General features: G+C 38.9%; 1 protein-coding gene across 1 annotated transcript in view; it reads right to left on the bottom strand.

Moving 5' to 3' along the window:
- LOC122804780 (prolyl endopeptidase-like) overlaps window positions 1-21630 on the bottom strand; it is a 125366-nt gene that overhangs the window by 64083 nt on the left and 39653 nt on the right. The window contains exon 2 of the mRNA XM_044075297.1: window positions 14801-14929. Coding sequence (XP_043931232.1) covers window positions 14801-14929 — 129 coding nt within the window. The remainder of the gene's footprint in view (window positions 1-14800; window positions 14930-21630) is intronic.

The raw sequence follows: 21630 nt of genomic DNA, 5'->3' as shown, positions 1-21630 counted from the left end.
ACGCTGCTTCCTGTTTAAATACGTTAGAACTGTAGGGTGAAAAACATGAAATATCTGTGGAGCATCAGCAAGGAACCGTTACATGTCAGTCATCTTGGATCCTCTGTCCATAACTGCATTATTTGTCCCTGAAGCTCTTCTACCCGTCCCTCCTCTATAAATAGATTCTGCTCAGAGATTCCCAATAAACAAACACCAATAAATAAATAAGATCAACCACACATTGCAAGCAGACTGCTTTAATTTTGATAACTACTATATAGCTGTGGTAGTACTGGACCACACTATAAGTAAATGGCATGACATCTGAAGATGGGGCTTGCTTTTGTTTGCTCAGAATGTTTTGCTACTGTACGCAAAAATTCTGGCAGATACCCCACATGACATCATTCCAAGGGTATGATGGCAGGGTGGGGGACAGAACATAAATAAATCACAAAACACAATAAGGACTTTCTATTTTACAGAAAAATATAACATGACAACTTACAACTTTTAATGAAATGTAATAAACCAAAATATTTTGGAAAGATGTCACATGTTCTTTAAGGAGCATATTTCTATAGCACCTAAATTTAAAGGAAAGATTCTGATAACACAACTATTAAAAATGTCAATTGAAATGAGAAAATAAAGATGTATTTTTGCTAGCCCACTTGACACAAATCTCAACATCTCCTCCATGTCCAGATTCCTGTACCCTCTCCTTTCTCATATATATTTTTTAATTATTTCTCCCCATCACTAACTTGCAGATGCTTCTAACTAGCCTTCATGAATCACTTGCTGTATACAACTCCATGCAGTTCTGTGCTCGGTTTGCTCCTGTGCACAGCTCAACAGACTGCTCTACCTCGGCCTACATGTATTAGTACTGACAAGTTCCGTTCTTAAAAAAGTAAAAAGAAAAACAGCACTAAAATACATTCAGTACAGAACAAGGAATAGTAAAGTATTCAAGAAGTTAAGAATTTCTGCAGGCAGCCACTCTGTATCTTTATTTTTTGTCATGGAGCTGTTTCTGTCCTGCTTTCTTCATACTGCTGTCTTCTTTAACTGACTCTTGGCCTTGTATATTCTTCCTTCAGGTTCCCATGAGTAGTGATGCCTGACTGAACTCTTAACAGTATCCAGTACTACACTCTATAGCCAGCCAAGCACTGTGCTACCTGGCCTAGAGGTGAAAAACTCTGTTCAAAAAATGTATCACTAAAAGACACTTTCAAGAGACCGAAATCATAGTTAGTGGTTGCTTCAAAGGTTTCTTTGATTTCTCTATTTATCCTCTCTGTTTTAGGTTCCATCTCTTTCCTTCTTGTAATTTAGTACAGCAGCAGTGCATCTACTTTAGAAGAAAAGTGAAGACAACTTACTTCATCACAGATTACAGCTTGCTTATTCTTAGCAAGACAGAGACCAATAGTAATGCATAAATATATACAAGCATACAATTTCAGTAGTGAAGAGATGGTAACTTTAGGGAAAGTGCAAAAGACACACAGTCAAAAATTCAAGTCTATGTAAAAATTAAAAAAATTAAAAATAAAAATATTCCATTCACCTCACCCTGGACAAAGAAGCTCAAAACAGGTCTGGGAGTAACTTACACTACCCAAGAAAAGTAAGGATTGGGATTGCTAGATTTGGAGGTGTACTTTTAGGCTACACAGTGCAGACTACAAGATTTGGCTCAGCGCTGACATGCATACCTAAATGGAAGAAGATTATGCTGCAGTAGGAATCATTAGCATTCATTCTGTTCTCTGAGATGGCTAATAAAATTTATTACACCTACAGTAACTGCACTTGCGTTTTTGCTAATTTTCACAATCACAATTTCTAGCATGAAAAAAGCTACCCTACTGACTTGATGCGTTAAATAACTAAAAGTAGATACTAGTAAATGTGTCTGTCTGAATGAGCATTACAAATTCATTCTCATCATGGCAACTGATCTCTAAAAGGACCCTTCCTGATGGGTCCTTCATTGGGTATATCTTCTGCACCAATAACAACTTAGCATTTTTTTCTATAGGTGCTATGGGAATTTGGGGACATTTGCAAACGTTTACCCATGTGCATGGCGACAGAAATCACTACGTACTTAAACACAGACATTCCCAGTGCAATTGAGTTCACCCACACATCAGTAGTAATCATTTGCCTGCAAATCAAGATACAGCAACGATAATTTCATGCATTATCTATATTTATTTAATTTATTTACATTTGTTTACAGGGCTAGTGCACTGATCTCATGGACCATCTGCAGGCACAGTTACTAAAACGTAATATAAAGTATAGAATGCTATGATTGCAGAGCTGAAATGGGCAATGCTGCTGGAGGAGACATCCACTGTGAGAGGAAATGGAGTCAGGATCGCTCTGACCACCCAAGGAGGGTCCCCTTAAACCAACTAATATCCGCTCCATACTCACTGTCCTTCCTGATGTGACCTTGGACAGGCCGAATCACAATCAACCCCAACCAGGGTGGAAGAAGCACATGCACAAAGCTCAAACAGCTAAGTGCTGGAATACTGGCTTCCAAAGTGTTGCCAAACTACCCAAAATCACAGCTGAGACAATGATGTTTGGTGAAAGTGTACTACAAGTACAAACAAGCTGCAGCCAGATGTCTACTACTGAGACATTTATGAAACAAGTACCAAAGGTAGACTTCTCCTAGAAGTAAGGTTTGATCACAGTGTTTTTTTTGGGAGTTAGCTGTCTGATGGCAAAAAAAATGTATTTGGTAATCCATTTCAAAATGCCTGTAAACCCTTTCCATCTTGGTGACAAGGAGACGAACCATCTGTCTGTCTTCCTAAACATTTTCTTTTTTTTCAATCTTATATGAATTTTGACTCCATGTCTGCAGACCACAAACCTACTCCATCACTCGAGTCCATTATTTTCCCTGTACTGGAAAATGTCCAGCATGAAGGTGAGAACTGACCCTGGCAGCTATGGATGTGGTGGCATCTCAACAATGACAGCATTTCTCCTAAGGCCCTTCCTCATGTCCCTGATTCTGGCTTTTTCCATGTCATGCAAATGGAATGTTGATCAACTGAAGAAAACCAGACTGAGGAGGTTTTTTGCCTGAAGGTGAACATCTGCTGAGAGGAAGGTTTCCTACCAACCTCAATAACCTCTGGAAGATCTACATCAGCAGATGGGTCCTGAAGTAAAGCAGGTTTATTAATTTAACTTGATTTATTTAGTTGTTTGAAAACTGGAGTAGAACAAATACAAAATGCACAGAAAGTGCACAGAAAACAGATATGACAATGCCAATAGATTTCCAGCATAAACATTCAAAGACACATTAAGCCGATGAAGGAATTATTCATCATAATTTAACATCTGTGAGTATGCTGACACATTTCAAATAAAATCAGAGCAATGTTAATCTGAACAAGATATTATACACAGCAGCTGAAAGTATAAAAGGAGTGTGGCGTGAGTCTGAGCGAGGGTGAATAGGCTGAGTAAGGTTATAGGAGGGTAGCAGAAGCAACTGCATATTCTTCTTTGGTTGGTGTATGCAGATCATATGTAAGTAGTTTCACTCTTCCTAATATTAACAAGAATGCTATCCCAGAAGTTTGGGCCAAGAATGGAAAAATGCAAAGGCAGAACTTGACAAGGATTTCTAGCATTGGAGCTCTTGTAGTAAGGAGTGACTTAGGATATATTCTAGCAAAGTAGTGCAGGGAAATATAAATTTATTTACAGTTTTGAAATTTTACATGTCAGAAGCAGCATAACAGCCTTTTGTTTACTGAGAGTCAGTAAATTACAGAAATGAAAATATAGAAAGGAGGAAGGAAGGACACGTCTATATATCCAGGTATACAAGGTTTATAGGTCATTTAGGTATTTGGAGGAAGGATATGCAAGGAAAAAAGGTCCACATTTGAGCAGGTTGCTGCCCAAACAGTAGAGATACCTTCGCCTGAAACTTGGAGAGTTTTCTGAATCACTAAAGGCCTGACAGTCTGCAAACATACCCTGCTCAATCACTGCAGTACAAAAATAAAAATGCGGAACCAGTTTAAATAATTTAGGAATTTTCTGTACTATGGAAGAGGGAATGCATCTACTGCCATTCTCGTCTTGCCTGCAGTATGAATCAGAAGAGAGACGTCAAAGCCTGTCTTTGCATGAATGACAATGAGGTTGCTATCACAAGTGCCCCACACCCTGAAAGACTCTCGGCAGGAATGACCTACGAATCCACAGTCCAGAAGTAGACTCAAGAAGCAGCTCAGAGCAGCCTCCAGCTTAACTGCATCTCTGGGGATGTGAATTGCTGAAAGAGTGACTCTCATGTCTATGGTCAAGGGTGACCAGCATTAACAGCCTTGGGATCCTTTGCTAATTTAGATACACACACAATGGAGTAGTTTTCTGACAAAGTGACAACAGGTCTTGGAACCAGTTTTATGTCAAAGGCTTTTAGGGACAAATGAAGTGTACTCCTCTCCAAATGGTTAATGCAGAAAAACTTCTCCATGGGGATTGTTCTGCACCACCAAGGAGCCAAGAGGAGTTCCCCAGTACTCAACTGAAGAGACCATCACCAAGCTCTGCTACAGGTCCAACAACAGAAAGTGGAGTCCCATCAGAAAAATATGTGGGAACTCTTCACCACTCGAGTCAGACAAAAGAAGCAGACCATAAGCATCTGTGTTTTCAGGCATGCAACTGGCATCCTGAAGATCATGCCACTCATCAAACCCAGAAGGTCAGCATAATCAAAATTTGAGGCTGGATCCTGTACCATGCCTTCACTCAGATGGCAAAAAGCTTTGACCTCCTTGGCCATCTCCAAAAACACCCAACAATCAAGAGTCTCCACTTCATTCTGATAAGGTTATCCCCTAAGCAGGAGTTAAGGAATGAATTCCTCCAGATGTTTACTCCTATTAATTGCAAACAAAGAAGCAACCATAATTGGGCCACTTCCAAAGAATCAATAGATTAAACCTGTTAAGCATTAGTCACATAAGTTAGGGGAGAGAGAGAGAAAACCCTCCCACTGACCGACTTTGCCACCATGGCCAACATCTTGGTAGAACTTTTAGTGCAGATGAAAGCCCAAAAGGCAGCACTTTATACTGGAAGTGATGTCCCCAGAGTGAAATGGAAGAATCTTTCTTCTGGTCCCCAAATGGTGATGCCCCAAAATGCACCCATCATGTCCAGTGACACCATACAAATGTCCTTTTGGAGCAAAGACATGATTCCCTGCAGGGTGACCACCTGAAAATAGGCAAGAGATTTGCTGATTCAATTTTCTAATATCAAAAATGGAATACATGCCATTTGTTCCATTCAGGACCACAAAGAGATGAAAGCAGAATCTCCATCCATCCTCAAATTTAGGATGTCCTCTAAAACCCCTCTAAATTATACAGCTGGGGACTGTCATGGTAGCTCCCCTAACATAGGAATATGTGCAAATGGAGCTTTTTTGAGGGAGTGTAGAACTTGTAAGCTTAAGAATGTGGTTCAAACATGTCTTAGAATCAACCAGTCCTTACTTGATAACTCTACAAACTGAAGCAAAGTCAAGACAACTGTTCACCTATGGGAAATCCCCAAATGGGGCCAGGAGAGAGGTGTGACACTGGATAACATTTACTCAAGCAGTAAAAAGTATCTTCCCCTTTGGGGAATGGCCAGACCTAGAAAAGGAAGGAGCAGAAGCAGACAGACAGGGCTCTCCATAGAAATGAAGGCCAGATTCCTCCTCTGGCAACCAGGCCCTGTGTGCTAATTTAACTGTTTTTATTTAATTTTTTGATTGTAACTAGTTGTTTAATTAGCTATTGAGCAATATATATAGTATGTGTATTTTGTAAGTTCTTTACTCCTTGAAGGCTAAGGCTGAGACGTCAGAGGAATAAAGTGTGTTTTTTCTTCATTTGTGGATTACTTTGTGGTTGTTTTTCCTTTTGTTGGTTGTTGCTACATTTGGTGGACAGAAAACATCTAATCCAAGAAATGGTGATTCAATATGTTGGTCCCCAGTTTTGCCATCTCTGGTCCCCATCATGGGTCTCAAAGATTACAGCCTGTTACCACTTTGCCCCCTGTGAGGTATCTAGAGTTTTAAATTGGTGGTCAATACAGCATTCCTTTGCTATGTTGAGGCTTAGGGTGTTCAGCCATTCATTTCTTCTATTCACCTTCCAGTCCCATATCATGAGAAATGCCCTAATAAAACTAAGGACAGCATGGTGATGGGGAATAAGGCAGACCATCTTGAAGCACTGTTAACAGCTTCTTTATTGGCTTAACAGGTTTCCCACTGCAATTTTGACTGTACCTGAGGGAAAAATGGGGAACAAGGTATTGAATCACCATTTCCTGCAGCAGATGTTTTCTGGCCTGATTCCTCCTCCTAGAACCAGGACCTGTGTGGGCTGGTGGCAAAAAAACATCTGCTCTAAGAAATGGTGATTTGATACCTTGCAACTCAGTTTTGCCCTAAGACACAGTTAACATTGCAGTGGGAAACCTGTTCAGCCAATGAAGAAGCTGTAAACAGTGCTTCAAGAGAGTCTGCATTGTTCTCAAGCACCATGGGATCCTCAGGATTATTCGAGCATTTCTCATGTTATGGACCTGGACAACAAAAACAAGAAATGAATGGCTGAAGGTCCTAAGCCTCAACATAGTAAAAATAGTGCTCACTTGACATACCTGCTTAAAACTCTAGATACCTCACAGGTGGCAAAGTGGTTACATGCTATGGTCTTTAAGAACCATGATGGAGAGAAAATATCACAAAGAATTCACTACTGAGAGGCTGAAGTGCTACACCCTTTTAGGCAGCAGGCTGTAAAAATCATCCATCTGTCACCCAAATGGGGCAGCCAAGGAACTTCCATGCTGCATTAATCGCATCTCTGATTACTTACTCCAGAGGAGGGATAACCCAGAAAAGCACTGGGCATTGCGAACCTGAAACCAGTACCCATTCTCACATCAGCCAAAGACATTTTTCATTCTGAGAACAGATCTGCACTAGGCCTGGCAAAAGCTTTAGACCAAATTTCTAAAGAGCATGACTTTGTATGCACAACTGAAGATCCAACCAGGATGTCAACTCTCAATGTCTAAACCTCAAGAGTTCCACCATAGCATACATGGGAGAATGAACACTACTCAACTAAACTTGACAGGTAGACACATAAGAAGAGTTCGTGGTTTAGAATACTGCATCTGTGTCTAGAGGACTGATAGGACCATCTCCCAGATCTCAAACTTTAGCCAGTCCTCTGGAGGGGGAACAGAAGTGCAGGAACTCTGGGATGCATTTCCAGGTTGGAAACAGTGGGGGAAATTTTCTCTGGTCTCCTCACAGTTTGAGACTAGAGTCATCTTTAGCTGACAGCTCTTCACCTTTAGAGATTTCTGGGGAGAGGTTAGATGAAAACCAGGGTTATCTACTAGTAGGATAAGGCCTAACCCTGCTCTCAGAGTGTTTGCTCTTGAGGCAGTACACTTATGTACACTTGAGGCAGCAAGAACACCTTTATTGTTACTTGTGTGAAAAACTCTTGATGTTGCCACACTTCTGGATGCAAAGCAGGGAAAAACTTTGGTACTTGCATATTATCGCAACCAGGTTCCAAACCTGTCATCATTCTTCATGTTATGGATATTGTGTTCATTTATTTATAAAGTGGTCTGTTTTTGGTTTGAAAGACTTTGCAATAATACGCAAGTACCATTTATTTTTCATATGGATGTTCCCTTGTAGCCTATGTATTCTGTAGCAGTTGTGCCGCTGGCATGAATTTTACTTGTACAGATTATTCAGATCTGTGCTGGTAAGCTCCTGGAGCCAACTTAAGCTGGACATTAAGATATTGCAGATGTTAACTTTTGGGAGGAAAGTGCTTGTGTGCTGCGGTCTCATTTGTCAGTTGGATAGCATAAGGTTATAACTCTTACAGTTGTCAACCTTTCTTGGTTAGAAAAATTTTGCGATAATACGCAAGTCCCCTTTTTTCATATGGATGTTCTCTTGTAGCCTATGTATTATGCAGCAGTTGTATCACTGGTGTGAATTTTACTTGTACAGATTATTCCGATCTGTGCTGTTAAGCTCTTGCAGCTGACTTAAGCTGGACATTTAAGACACTAAACACGTTAACTTTTTATGGGGAAAGTGCTTGTGTGCTTCTGTGTCGTTTGTCACTTGGACAGCATAAAGTTCTCCATAACATGAAGAATGATGACAGGTTTGGAACCTGGTTGTGATAATACACAAGTAGCAAAGCTTCTTCAATTGCCAGTGATTTAGGAAGGGTAAAGGGAGCACTTGCCTGGGTACCAACTTGCAGGAGTCACTAATGGACCTTAAAATCAGTTTGACACTTTACAGATTGCCATTCTGCAACCATGACTGCTCATTGACAACTTGTAAACAAAGATGTCAGATGGAACATTATGACTAAAACCGCTAGGTTCAAACAGCAAATTAAAGTTCAATTTACGAGCAAACATCTTGATGTCAATAATGGTGTTAACTAGATCAAACTTCTGTTGGGGTACATAAGTGTACCCCTTAGATAAAAGGTCAGCCAGTTCATCAGGAATCAACACATGTTCCATCTGACATCTTTGTTCCCAGTATGTTTAACCCACCTTTGCATCCACTAGTACACTAGTACAAGCATTTGAGACCACCTGCGAACTTGACTTAAGACACAGTAATTTGCATTTATGTACAGGTACCAATGACTTAGGGAAGGCTGAAATGGCTCTATTAGAATTTGTTAAGATACACTCTTTAAGAATTTGTAAGCCTGATAAAGGTGGCGGGGTTGTAGTCTTTGATCAGATTGATTATTTTGACAGGATGTTAGATCTACTGTCTAATGATGTGTATATGATTAGTTCAAGATCTGAGGTTAATAATGCATATCGTAAGATTAAGAGTTCTTTGGATGAAATGTTATTTGAGGGTAGACTTAACCAAGGACAACACAAATACCTTACCACTTTATTTCCTAGGTATCCTTGTATCTTTGGTATACCCAAGTTACATAAGGACCTAGTTAATCCACCCATGCGCCCACTAGTCGACGGACGTGGATCTCCTACATACCCCTGTGCCAAGCTGGTTGACACAATTTTACAAAAATATCTCAAGGAAGAAGAGCAAATCTGTAAAGACTCTTGGTCTTTTTTAGATAAAATGAACAAAACCCCATTCAGTATAGAGTATAATTTATTGACAATAGACGTCAAAGATCTATACACTTGTATACCATTGCAGACAGCTTTAGACTGGGTAGCCTTCTTCCTTAAAAGTAAGGGTGCTCCACCCCATGAAATTTCCCTTGTGATTGAACTGTTGGACTTGATCCTATTTAACAACTACTTTTTACTGGGAGAGAATTTCTATCTTCAAAAAACAGGGGTGGCCATGGGGTCGCCTTGCGGAGCCAGTTTGGCCAATATAGTGATGCCGTACTGGGAAAGGGAGAATGTATTAAGTAATGATTCAGTACTAGTGTCTAAGATTAAGTACTATACCCGTTACCTGGACGACATTTTTATTCTATTAGAGGGCGAAGAAGCTGAGAGTCTTTTACTATTGGACCTATTTAACAATTCCACTGACTTTCTATTGTTTACCTCTACTTTTAATACTGAGGCAATAGCTTACTTAGACGTATGGTTGGTGAAAAATGTAACCCTCAATAAATATGTGGCTAGTATATATAGAAAGCCTACATATTCTAACTCATTTCTCCATTTTAGTAGCTGCCACCCCAGCTACCAAAAAAGGTCAGTAGCTAAGGGCCAGCTCGTACGAGCAGCCCGGATGGTTAGCTTAGACGATGACTTCCTTAAGGAATGTAATCTACTTAAGAATATGTTCCTACATAGAGGCTACCCGCTCAATCTATTAGACAATTTAGTTAATGAGGTTACTAATAAAAGATTAAGTGGAATGTACAAACCTATATTGAACACCAGCACCATTGGCATTTTTGAGCCTAGGTTAGAATCTATAGGTGAAATTAGTTTACTTCACCATAATAACACTAAATTAATTCTTACATACTGTCCAAGTAGCAGGTTTATCTTGGACATTATCACTAAGAACTGGGACTTGTTTCGTTCCAATCATGCAATCTTGAACAAACTGGGAGATAAACCAGAGGTCACGTATAGAAGGGGTAAAAACATGAAAAGGTTGTTGGAACAAACTGAGCAGCAGAGTACCCGCACTCCCGGTATGTTTAAATGTCAAAACTGTAATCAATGTCGACATATTCTTGAATCAAACAGATTTGACATCAACAACATTAGATATGCTATCAGATGTAGATGTACTTGCAACTCAAAAATGGTGGTCTATTTAGCCCTATGCCAAAAATGCACAGGATTCTATGTTGGCAAAACTGAGCGTAGATTAAGAGATCACATCTACGAACACCAATATGCAATCAGTAAAGCAAAAGATGAAAACGCCCTTGCTAAACATATTATCCAGCATGGGGACCACCAGTTTAAGTATATGGTCATTGAACAGTTGCATGACACTATTAGAGGAGCCCCTTTACATCTACTATTAGAGGCATCTGAATTGCGTTGGCAAATCAGATTAAATGACTACGCTTCACCGGGTCTCAATGAAGGTTGCTCTATTAGCAGCCTTCTTAAACTTAAGAATTTGGTTACATAAATATGTTATTATGGTTCTATCAGTTTTTAACACAGTATTATATTATATTATTTTATTGTGACTTCTATCTACACCCCTTAGGTAGCGGTTAGTTTTTGTACAGGCGATTAGGCTAAGGACTGTTTTGAACCTTTTAGGGTTTAGTTTTTAACTTTTATCATACATAATGTTTTTTGATTTAATGTAATTATGTGAGTATGTTTTTAAATTTTACTCATGATTCAAAGCTTGTTTGATTGGTTAATGACCATTCGAATTAGCACTGCTGCAATATTTAAGCTGCCTGTTTTGTAAAATATATTGTCTGAGGAAGTCTGTGTAATACCACAGACGAAAAGCGCTTCATTAATTTCTATTTTCCTGTGACTACTGTGGGTTATATTACGTGTTACCCTATTGCTTTGATTCCAGATTTTATTACATAGTAGAACTGCTAAACAGGAGGCAAGGGCATAAATTGTACAATGTTAACACGACGAAACCTTACCATGATAGGGAGGCCCTTGTGCTGAGTATTTGCATTGGATGGCAGAAGGAGTCTGAGGGGGGATCTGGTGACTGATCTCCTCAGTGAGACTCAAAATGACACCTCAGTGGAAGGGGTAGCAATGTCCCAGCAGTTATCCCCTACCCAGGTTCAAGAAATCCGAGCAGTGTTACAGGAGTTTGGGGACATGTTCACTGGGATACCAGGGTGCACCCACCGGGTGCAACACCATGTGGATACAGGACCTGAAGGCCTATTAAGCAGGCCCCTTATAGGGTGTCTGAGAGAGTCAGACAGACTCTGAGGGAGTAGATACAGGAAATGTTGGAACTAGGAGTAATTCAGGAGTCCAACAGTCCCTGGGCCTCCCCAGTGGTGCTGGTACCAAAGAAAGATGGCAGCACCAGGTTTTGTGTGGACTACCGGAAATTATAGTCACACAGAGTAAGATGCTTACCCCATGCCTAGGACAGATGAAGTCCTAAAGTAGCTGTGTGGGGCTAAGTATCCTTATCACTATTGATCTTACTAAGGGTTACTGGCAGGTGCCCTTGACTCCCAGTGCTAGAGAAAGGTCAGCCTTTGTGATTCCTTTTGGCTGTAACGAGTTCACGAAGATGCCCTTTGGGATGAAAAATGCCCCAACACTATCAAGAGGCTGGTAGGTTGTAACCGAGCAGGAGATTTTTCCCTCGCTTACCTAGATGATATTGCCATCTACAGCCGTTCCTGGCAAGAGCACCTTCAGCATGTCAGGGAGGTGCTGGGCAGACTAAAGGGTAGGGTTGACCATTAAGCTCAGCAAATGTCAGGTAGGTATGGCAGAGGTCTCCTACCTGGGACATAAGAGTGGGGAGTGGTAAGATCATGCCAGAACCTGCCAAAGTGGAAGTCATTCAGGCATGGCCTGCCTCTGTTACCAAAAAGCGGTGAGGGCATTCTTAGGCACAGCGGGGTACTATAGAAAGTGTGTCCCCAATTATAATACCATAGCTGCTCCTCTCACAGACCTGACAAGGAAAAACAGGGGAGATAAGTTAGTGTGGACCCCAGCATGTGAACAGGCATTCTAGAAGCTTAAAGGAGCTTAATCAGTTCAGATAACAGCAAAGAATTTGTTGTGCAGGTGGATGCTTCAAACTATATGGTAGGGGCTGTTCTTAGCCAGGTTTCCTCTGAGGGAGAAGAGTACCCAGTGGTATATCTCAGTTGTTGGCTCCAACTCAGGGAGGAATGCTATACAGATGTAGAAAAGGAGTGCCTAGCCATAGTGTGGGCACTGGAGAAACTTCATTCTTATCTGTATGGAAGGAAATTCACTGTGGTTACAGACCACAATCCCTTAATATGGCCAGCCAACAAAATGCCAATTTACTAAGGTGGAGCCTAGTATTGCACGCATATGATATGACAGTGCAGCACTGCAGTGGGGTTAGCAATGCAATGTAGATGGGGTCTCAAGACAGGGAATGGGGTAAGGTATTCCCAGATTTTCTCAAGGGTCACTTGAAAAACTAGCTTGAGTTTTCGGGGGGGGGGGTGTCACACTGCTAGCCCAGCTATCTGGAATTTTGTAAATAATTCTATGGCATTTGTGAATATTGATATGATTCATACAGAACTGTATGTTATGTACTGAGATTCAAGAATATAAACCACAGCATACCCTGCTGGAACACAGAAGATTCACTTGCAAAACTTTAAAATAGTTGAGGTTAAGTTACTTTACAGCTGGGCCATAAACAAGAGAGGTTATCTTTCAGTTTCAATGCAGAATCAGACACAATGTCTAGAGCTGGAAGTTCTTCTATTGTCTTGAAAGAAAACTAATTACTAGGTTTAAAATGTAAAGTGTGTTGTTATTTTATGACTTCCAAGATCTGGCAAACATCTAAGAGATTCGTATTTTTAACACAGAGATGTTACAATTCTATTAGTTTCAGTTTTAGCCTGGGAACTGAAGTCGGGTGACAAAAAGTGATGTCATCCAAGTTAACCCAGCAGTAAAATGTGATATTAATTTATGAACTCTCGCAGAGAGAGATAGAGAGAGAGAGAGAGACTGTGTATTTTGTCTTGGACCTAGCAAGAGCATCCACTCATCATCAACACCTGCACTTGCCTATAAGCAAGATTTAGGGCATAGTATCTCTCTTAATTATAGATAAGAATATAGTAAAGATTAGTTTAGATATTTTCTGTATTTATTTGAGACTGTCCTGCAATGTTGTTTTAAAATATTTGCTGTGATTTTGAACTCTTAAGTAACTGGGCAGAAAGGGGCATAGCTAGTAAACCTATGCCAGCCTTTCCCAGGTGTGTGTGTGTGTGTGTGTGTGTGTGTGTGTGTGTGTGTGTGTGTGTGTGTGTGTGTGTGCACGCATGCCTGTGTGTGCAAAACAAATCTCCAAGAGTGTGTGTGTCAGCTACTTGGGCAGGGACACAAAGCATTGGTTTGACAGACAGATTGTTAGAGGACTTGTCGGGGGAACCCTGGCTAAGGTCTCACATCTATAGCTCTGCCAGTGGGGATTCTTATTGGGGATCTGGAGAAAGAGGGAAAAACCAGCCCCAGACTGACTGTGATTTTTGTGTGCTCTTAAGAGAAATTGCACTTTATAGTGTTTGTACTTGTCATCCTCCCAATGTGTACATCCCACACTGTTGCCAGTGGTGAGGATTGAGGCTCCTTGATTACTGGGGCATCACATACCTTCATAAAAAGTTTTACATAAATGTGGCCTACTTTAACGTTCTACATATATACTACCAAAGCAACAGCACAATAGAGGATGCAGGTTTTTTCTTCTGCCTGGCTAATAGCATGTGCTGGAGGTGGGGCCTCTAAGCTAAGTGAGCGGGGATGCTGGCGGATCACAGAAGGGATTGTGTATGTAAAAGCATGTGTGCACAAGTTGCAATGGTGCTGGTCCTTCTGTATATCAGGCATGGTGGGGAGATGGCTATGGATGGGTCAAAATGAAAAAAGCCTCCCTACTGACAAGATGGTGCTATAATGGAATGGCTCTCTCTCTTCACCATTGCGGTTTAAATAAGAGGATCACCAGAAACAAGCTGCTAGAAATTTATACAGGGAAGAAATACTAATAAGAATAATATATAATTAGATTATTAGTACAAAACAACCCTTCAGCAAAGTAACTGTAGAAAAATTATATTGTACTGACTCGCGCACACAAAAAAAGACAACAAATATATTTTTAAATCACAGGCAGTGGTTATGAATTAGAACTCAAATATGCAGTCATAAATTAGGCCCTGAAGCATCTAGTTCAATCCATAAATTATCCAACAATCTAAAATCTGCTGAAGATATTATAAGAAAACAATAGCTGTTAGTATAACAGTTTACCAGAATATAATTCCAAACACATGCACTCAGATTTTATGTAAAGTGTTATACCCACTATGCAGACTGTCCCCTTCTACAATTTCTTGGGCATGTGAAACTGTACGTAGTGCTAGCTGCAGCCATGAAATGACAACTGTTGTTCTAGTGGGTCTATCCTGTTACCTAAACTAAAAACTGCATACAGGAAATTAGCAACAAAGCTTGTTTTTGTTCTTACCTTTGTGTTACTAGAACTAAATGGGTATGTGTTGTACACAGATTCCAGTTTCTTTCTAATCTTGGCAACAAGTCTTCCACACCTCCGAGTATAGGCTTTGCTGTACTCTTTTTCTAGTTGATAAAAATCCTTTTAAAAGAAGAACAACAAAAATTGTGAGTTACAGCTATATCTGAAAGCATGGTATTGAACAGTTACAGACAGTCCACTGTATAATGGCTTCTCACAGACATATGCATTATTACGAGACCTGAAGAACAGTTTAGTATTATTATACCATAGTAAATATGAAAAAGTATGTATGTCTTCTGAATTTCTGGTCAATGATAACAAAGACTTTGGCTTAACTATTAAGTTATAAAGCACTTTCTACTATTTGTCTCTGTGGTTAAAGCGCAGATATACGTACAAAGTACATATTACAGACTCACTAATAAGAGTGTACATTTAGGTAGACTTATAAGAAATACTTTATCTAAACAGTTTTAGCATAGTGCGTGGCCAACTAAACTGGCAAGTTTTTATTCCAGCAGTAATTTCATAAATACTCTTCCAAACTATATTACACTATGTGCTCACTATTACATAATACCATTGTACTAGGTGGTGCATTCTGTCAGTAACCAAAATAGTGCTACTACAGTGGGTGTTGAAATAAGTTAAATTATCAAAAGAGAAGGGAAAAAGTAATATCAAAGATCTCACCAATTAAGACTTAGTTTGGGATAAAATGTTATGACCATTTCTTATAAAAAAACTGTCCTGCCTAACTTGCAATTACTGAGGAGCTTTTCTCCCCCGGGACTCCTTTGAAAAAAGAGGTACTTTTGTTTTTGCCCAGTCAGACTAACCCGGTAACAAATTCAATGAATAATTAATCATTAATTATTATAACAGCAAATAATTACATATCCCAATTTGACCAACATATGGAGACACCCTGCTGTTTAACATCTCCAATAGTTCAACACACATTGCCAGTGCATGGCAAGTTACTATCCAAGTTGAACACTGCAAACAATGGCTGCACCATCCCGCATACATAACCTTCACTTTCCACTGATGACTGAATAAGATCGATATTCTGTTTCTAGCACAGCCTCCTCTTCCACATGTGTGCTTTTTAGTTAGCAGCAGGTCACATCTTTTAATTTTTGGGGCAGTGTGACTAAAAACATTGCCTACACAACAAAAGAAACAAGTATTTATTTTTAAAATAGACCACTGAGCTTAAATTACAACATAATTTATTTTTATTTATAAAAGACATAGTTGTACAATCTCTATTTCTGAAGATCACCAATTACCAGTATTGGCAACCAGAGAATTGCAGGTTTTGTTTAGGAAGCTTTTCTTTTTTGTGTGTGTGTGTGGAGGGGGGGGGGGGGCACAACTCTGCCATCATTTCCTCAATCCAATTAGATTCTGGTTGTAGTGGATGTGCAGAAGAAAATTACATACCACTGACTTTCAAAAAACAAAAGGCGGAATTTTTCACCATGAAGAAAATTGTGTACTTTTTTATGACAGCTACGCATTTCAAATTGCGTATAGTTAGTCAAAGTACAAAGCTGTTATACCTTACTAGAAAGTGTGCACGTGTGTATGGTCTCTCTCATTCTCTATACTTAAACATGCATACATGCATGTATACTTACACACACTCATGCATGTATTGCAAATGTGTGTGTATGCATATATATGTTTATATTTGTAAATTCTATATGTGTGTGTGTGTGTGTGTGTGTGTGTGTGTGTGTATGTATATATATATATATATATATATATATATATATATACACATATACACACACATATATATTTTTTATTTTTTTATTTTACATTTGTTGACCGGGATAGTCTAACTGGATATATGTCCATTTTCAGTAGAGGCCCGGGGAGAAAAGCTCCAAGACATATGCAAAAACACAATATCAAAAGAAGTACAGTAAAGATACATACAAACTGAAATATAGAAAGTAGTAGCAGTTAGAAAATAAAACAAAAAGAAAAACTTTTTTTTTTTTTGTAATACACACACACACACACACACACATACATGCAAACTCCAGACAGAAGGAGCGCCACCTGAGAATCGAACCGGAGAACCTCTTGCTCTATATATATATATATATATATATATATATATATATATATATATATATATATATATATATATATATATATTTACATACATACATATACACACACACACACACACATTTATATATATATATATATATATATATATATATATATATATATATATATATATATATACATATATATATACACACACAAACATACACACACACACATATATATATATATATATATATATATATATATATATATACATACACAGACACACACACACTTTGTTTTAAATATGGAAACGTGAAGAATAGCTACATTTTGTATCACTATTCTACCTGTGAGAAATGCAAGCAATGAAAAATCATACTATGGATGATGATAATCTTGTGGAATGTGCTAAACTACTTGCCAGAAATTTTGAGTCAGCTTTCTGCTAAAATTATAAAATGATTCCGTTAAAATTATAATATTTTAACTTATGATAGAAAGCTGCAAGGACTGTATTGTTGTACTTGTATAGCTGCAGCATGTTTGTAAAAAAGAAAATGACCCTTACTAAAAATGCAGACAAAGTAGTCTGCATTCATACAGACAAGTAGTAGTATTCCATTATTATTTGGAAATGTAGTTCTATAATACAATGATAAGGTCCTTCGCCTCCCATGCACAAGGTTCGATCCTGACCTCCGACCAATGCCTGTTTGGAGTTTGCATGTTTTCCCTGTGCCTCCATGGGTTTTCTACCATGTCCGAAAAACATGCCAAGTGATTCCATCTCAAACTCACTAATGAATGGAGCTGTGGGCAGCAGCACAGTCTCTACATGGTGCCTTATAGGGGGAAGAGTTGTACAGACCGACCGCTTTGGGCATCTACTGGGGTGCACAGTACATCAAGATAGGAGAACACGGATCACAGACTGCACACCGTGGCAGGGCTAGCCACGGTGTAAAATATGGCTCTAGGTGATTCAGTCATGTTGACTAATGTCGCCAAAAATGGGCATGGATAGTTACTGGTGATAAGTGAGTTGAGGACCTAGCCTACTCTGACCCACGCCAGGGACCCGTGCTAATGGTGGGAGGGGTATATGTGCCCCTATTGGCCAGTGTGTGCCTTCCATAAAGGCCCAGCAGTCCTGGATCAATAAGCTACTGGCTGGCTGGTGTCTAGTTGCCCAACCTGGCTTATCTGGGATAGCTCTGTTGAGCGAAATCTGGACGCAAAACCAACCGACCTGGCAAACATGAACTGAGAATTGCTATGCTTAATATAGGTTCACTGACAGGATGCAGCTTGGAAGTGAATGACATGATGATATGGAGGAGGCTGGCTAGGACCATAATTATTATAAAAAATATATAACTTGACTAGGGAAGAAACTGCAGCATTAAAGAGCCTACAGAATGATAAAGATCTAATAATCAAAGAAGCGGGCAAAGGTGGCAGTATAGTACTTATGAATACAGTAGATTATCTTAAGGCCAAAGATGATCTAGTTTCTGATAGGACTACATTAATTAATAACAAACAGAAATATTAATGAAATCATCACTAAAATTAATATGGCCATTTATGAATTACAGCTATTGAGTGACAGATATTGATACTTTCAATGTTTTTACTGTTCCATATCCTCACAATACCTATTCTGTATGGCCTCACCAAAATACACAAATCGAGAGAGAGAGAGAGAGACCACCTATGAGGCCTATTGTGTCTGGTTGGGGATGGGCTACTGAACCTTTATCTGTATATTTGGAAAGAATTTTAAACAGCTTCTTGACTGGGGTCTCTAGTTACATCAAAGACATGGGAAACTTTCTTACTTGGTTATATAAATGGTATAATGAGAGCACAGATAAAAATTTCTATTGGTAACGTTAGACATTAAAGCTCTCTTTACTGTGATTCCAAATGAATACGGAATAGAAAAAATAAGAAAGGTACTTTTGGAATGTGGTCTTTTTCCTGCCAGATGCATAGAAACAATATGTGAGATTTTGGATTTAGTATTACAAAATAACATATTTGTATTTAACAAACAGCTATACCAACAAACTTATGGTATAGCTATGGGGACAGAGATAGCCAACATTTATGCGAATTTAACTTTAAGCAGATAGGAAGAAGAAAATATCTATGGTCAGGCCAATAAGGATGTAGATAAGATATTATTTTATAAGCGTTTTGTGGATATCTTTCTAGCATGGCATGGTACTAGTGATAAATTAAAAAGTTTTCATTCGTATCTGAATGGTGTAAATGACTTTTTGAAATTTGAGATGAATTATTCATAACTAAGCAAAAACATTTTGGATATCATTTTATTTAAGACTGAAAATGGGCTAGATACTAGTATTTATTAAAAAAAAAAGACACACACACACACACAAACATATTTACATAAAACTAATATGCATGCTAAGCATGTCTTTAAGGGCATACCTAGGGGGCAATACCTACGTGTTAGTAGATTCTTCTTCTTTCGGCTTTTCCTGGTTAGGGGTTGCCACAGCGGATCATCTGTCCGCAGATTGGCAGTGGAGTTTTACGGTGTTGAGTTGCCAGCCCAGCGCCCAACCTTCCACAGAAGGCATACACATGCACACACACACACACACACACACACCTAGGGCCAATTTAGAGTGTCCAATCCACCTACTGCACGTTTTTGGGATGTGGGAGGAAACCGGAGCACCCGGAGGAAACCCACGCGACCACAGGGAGGACATGCAGACTCCACACAGAAGGCACCCCAGCCGAGAATTGAACCAGAGAACCTCTTGCTGTGAGGCGACAATGCTAACCGCTGCACCACTGTGGCCGCCCCCCCACGTGTTAGTAGATTAAATACCCGAATTGAAATATGCCATAAACAGATGGATGACATGACAGATGAATTTCTTGAAAGAGGTTATAATCCAAATGAATTAGATGTAGCCAGAAATTAAATAATTTCTATGAGACAAGGGCGAGTGAGGCCTTATTTTTCTAATCAGAGTAATAGCACTGCCACACATTTATCGTCCGATAATAATCTAAAATATCTAATGACCTTTAGTAGGACAAGTAAAAGTATTGAAAAAGTCATCAGGAATAACTGGCATATATTAAAGGCTATGCCAGGTTATGGTAACTGGATTCCCAATAGGCCATATTTTACTTACAGAAATTGTAATAGTCTAAAAAGACGTCTATGCTACAAAGACTTTAGTTTAAATAGAACAGAACATATGATACATAATAAGAACGGTACTTATCCCTGTTACAATCGTGTATGTTGTTAGTATTATAACAATAACTGAATTTGTGCATCCACGTAATAGGAAGAAATTTGCAGCCACCTGCAATACAACAAATGTGGTTTTATTTAGTATCGTGCCAACAATGTTCGTGCTTTTATGTTGGCAAATCAACAAGAAGGCTAAGACATAGGATTGTGGAGCACAAATTGGAAATAAGAAAGAAGGTGATTACTAACTCTCTAGCCCAACATATACAGGAGACAGATGAATCACATCACTTTTTCTTTTGTGTAATAGATATTGTAAATTCTAGTATTAAATGTGGAGACTTAATAAATAGATTGAACACCAGGGAATATGAGTGGATTGTCTGCCTATATACAGACACCTACCCTGGTTTGAATAAACAGGTTACAATAAAACCTGTTTTGAAAAGGAAGCAACAAGTTAAATAATTATGAATAACCTGTATATCTATTATATTTGTGCATAAATAATTTTATTATTAGACATATAAAAATATATATGAGTGGTCCCCCCCCCTTTTTTTTACTTCAGCAATCTCTAAATAGGTGTATGCCTTTGAGGTAATACTGAATGAATTGTGACTATACTATGTCTTTTGGCAATGAATTTTGAAATCTTGGTATGAATTTGACAAACAATTCCTTGTTCTAGCACTTTATAAATAGGTGTCTGTATCTGAAGTGATGTTATATGAATTGTAGTAATATTTTGAAATTTTGGTATAAATACGCTGAATTGTATGCATCTAATAAGTGCTCACAAATAGATGAATATGTACATTAGTATTTAATCAGTTTGGTAAGGTAGAAATGTGATTATATTATATGTATATACAAGTAAACGACTTGAAGACATAAGGGAATATAATATATTCGTTTAAGATTTTTTGGTGGGATATCTCACTAACTTCTTTTTTAATTACTTGATTGTAGCTAGTTTGTGATAGGTAGGCTGTGTCATGTGTTTGTTAGATTTTACGTATAAAGGATACGATGTCCTGATACACTGAAGAAGGACTTTTTGTCTGAAAGCTTTGTTTTACTAAAAAATATTTGTACAACGCTGTGGAACTTGCTTTTTGTTTTGGTGCTTTGGACTTTCTGCTTGCTGGTTCCACTTCATCATTGGTTCACTTTGTGGTTTTCTGATTGGACATCCTATGTACCCAGGTGACGAGATGGAAGAGCAGTGCAGCAAAGCCACTTGGCTTGGGATCCAGAGTCTACTACTCAGGTGGAGGGCAGGCTAGAAATTGTGTAGGAATTGTGGAGAGAGAGGCTTCAGAAGGCAGTACGGGATATCATCAGAATTAATGACAGACTCATGGCAGTCAGACTCCAGTGTAATGATAAGGCAGTATTCATAATCTCAGCCTATGCCCCACAGCAGGGTTGTGATAGTGAGGAAAAGAGTGCGTTCAGACAGCAGTTGCAGGACCTATTTGATAAAGCAGGACAG

This window comes from Protopterus annectens, chromosome 1.part0, assembly GCF_019279795.1.
Source record: "Protopterus annectens isolate FY-2018-M chromosome 1.part0, PAN1.0, whole genome shotgun sequence".
NCBI classification, from domain to species: domain Eukaryota; kingdom Metazoa; phylum Chordata; order Ceratodontiformes; family Protopteridae; genus Protopterus; species Protopterus annectens.
The sequence above is the reverse complement of the archived record's forward strand: the minus strand, read 5'-3'. Positions and strand labels throughout refer to the sequence as shown.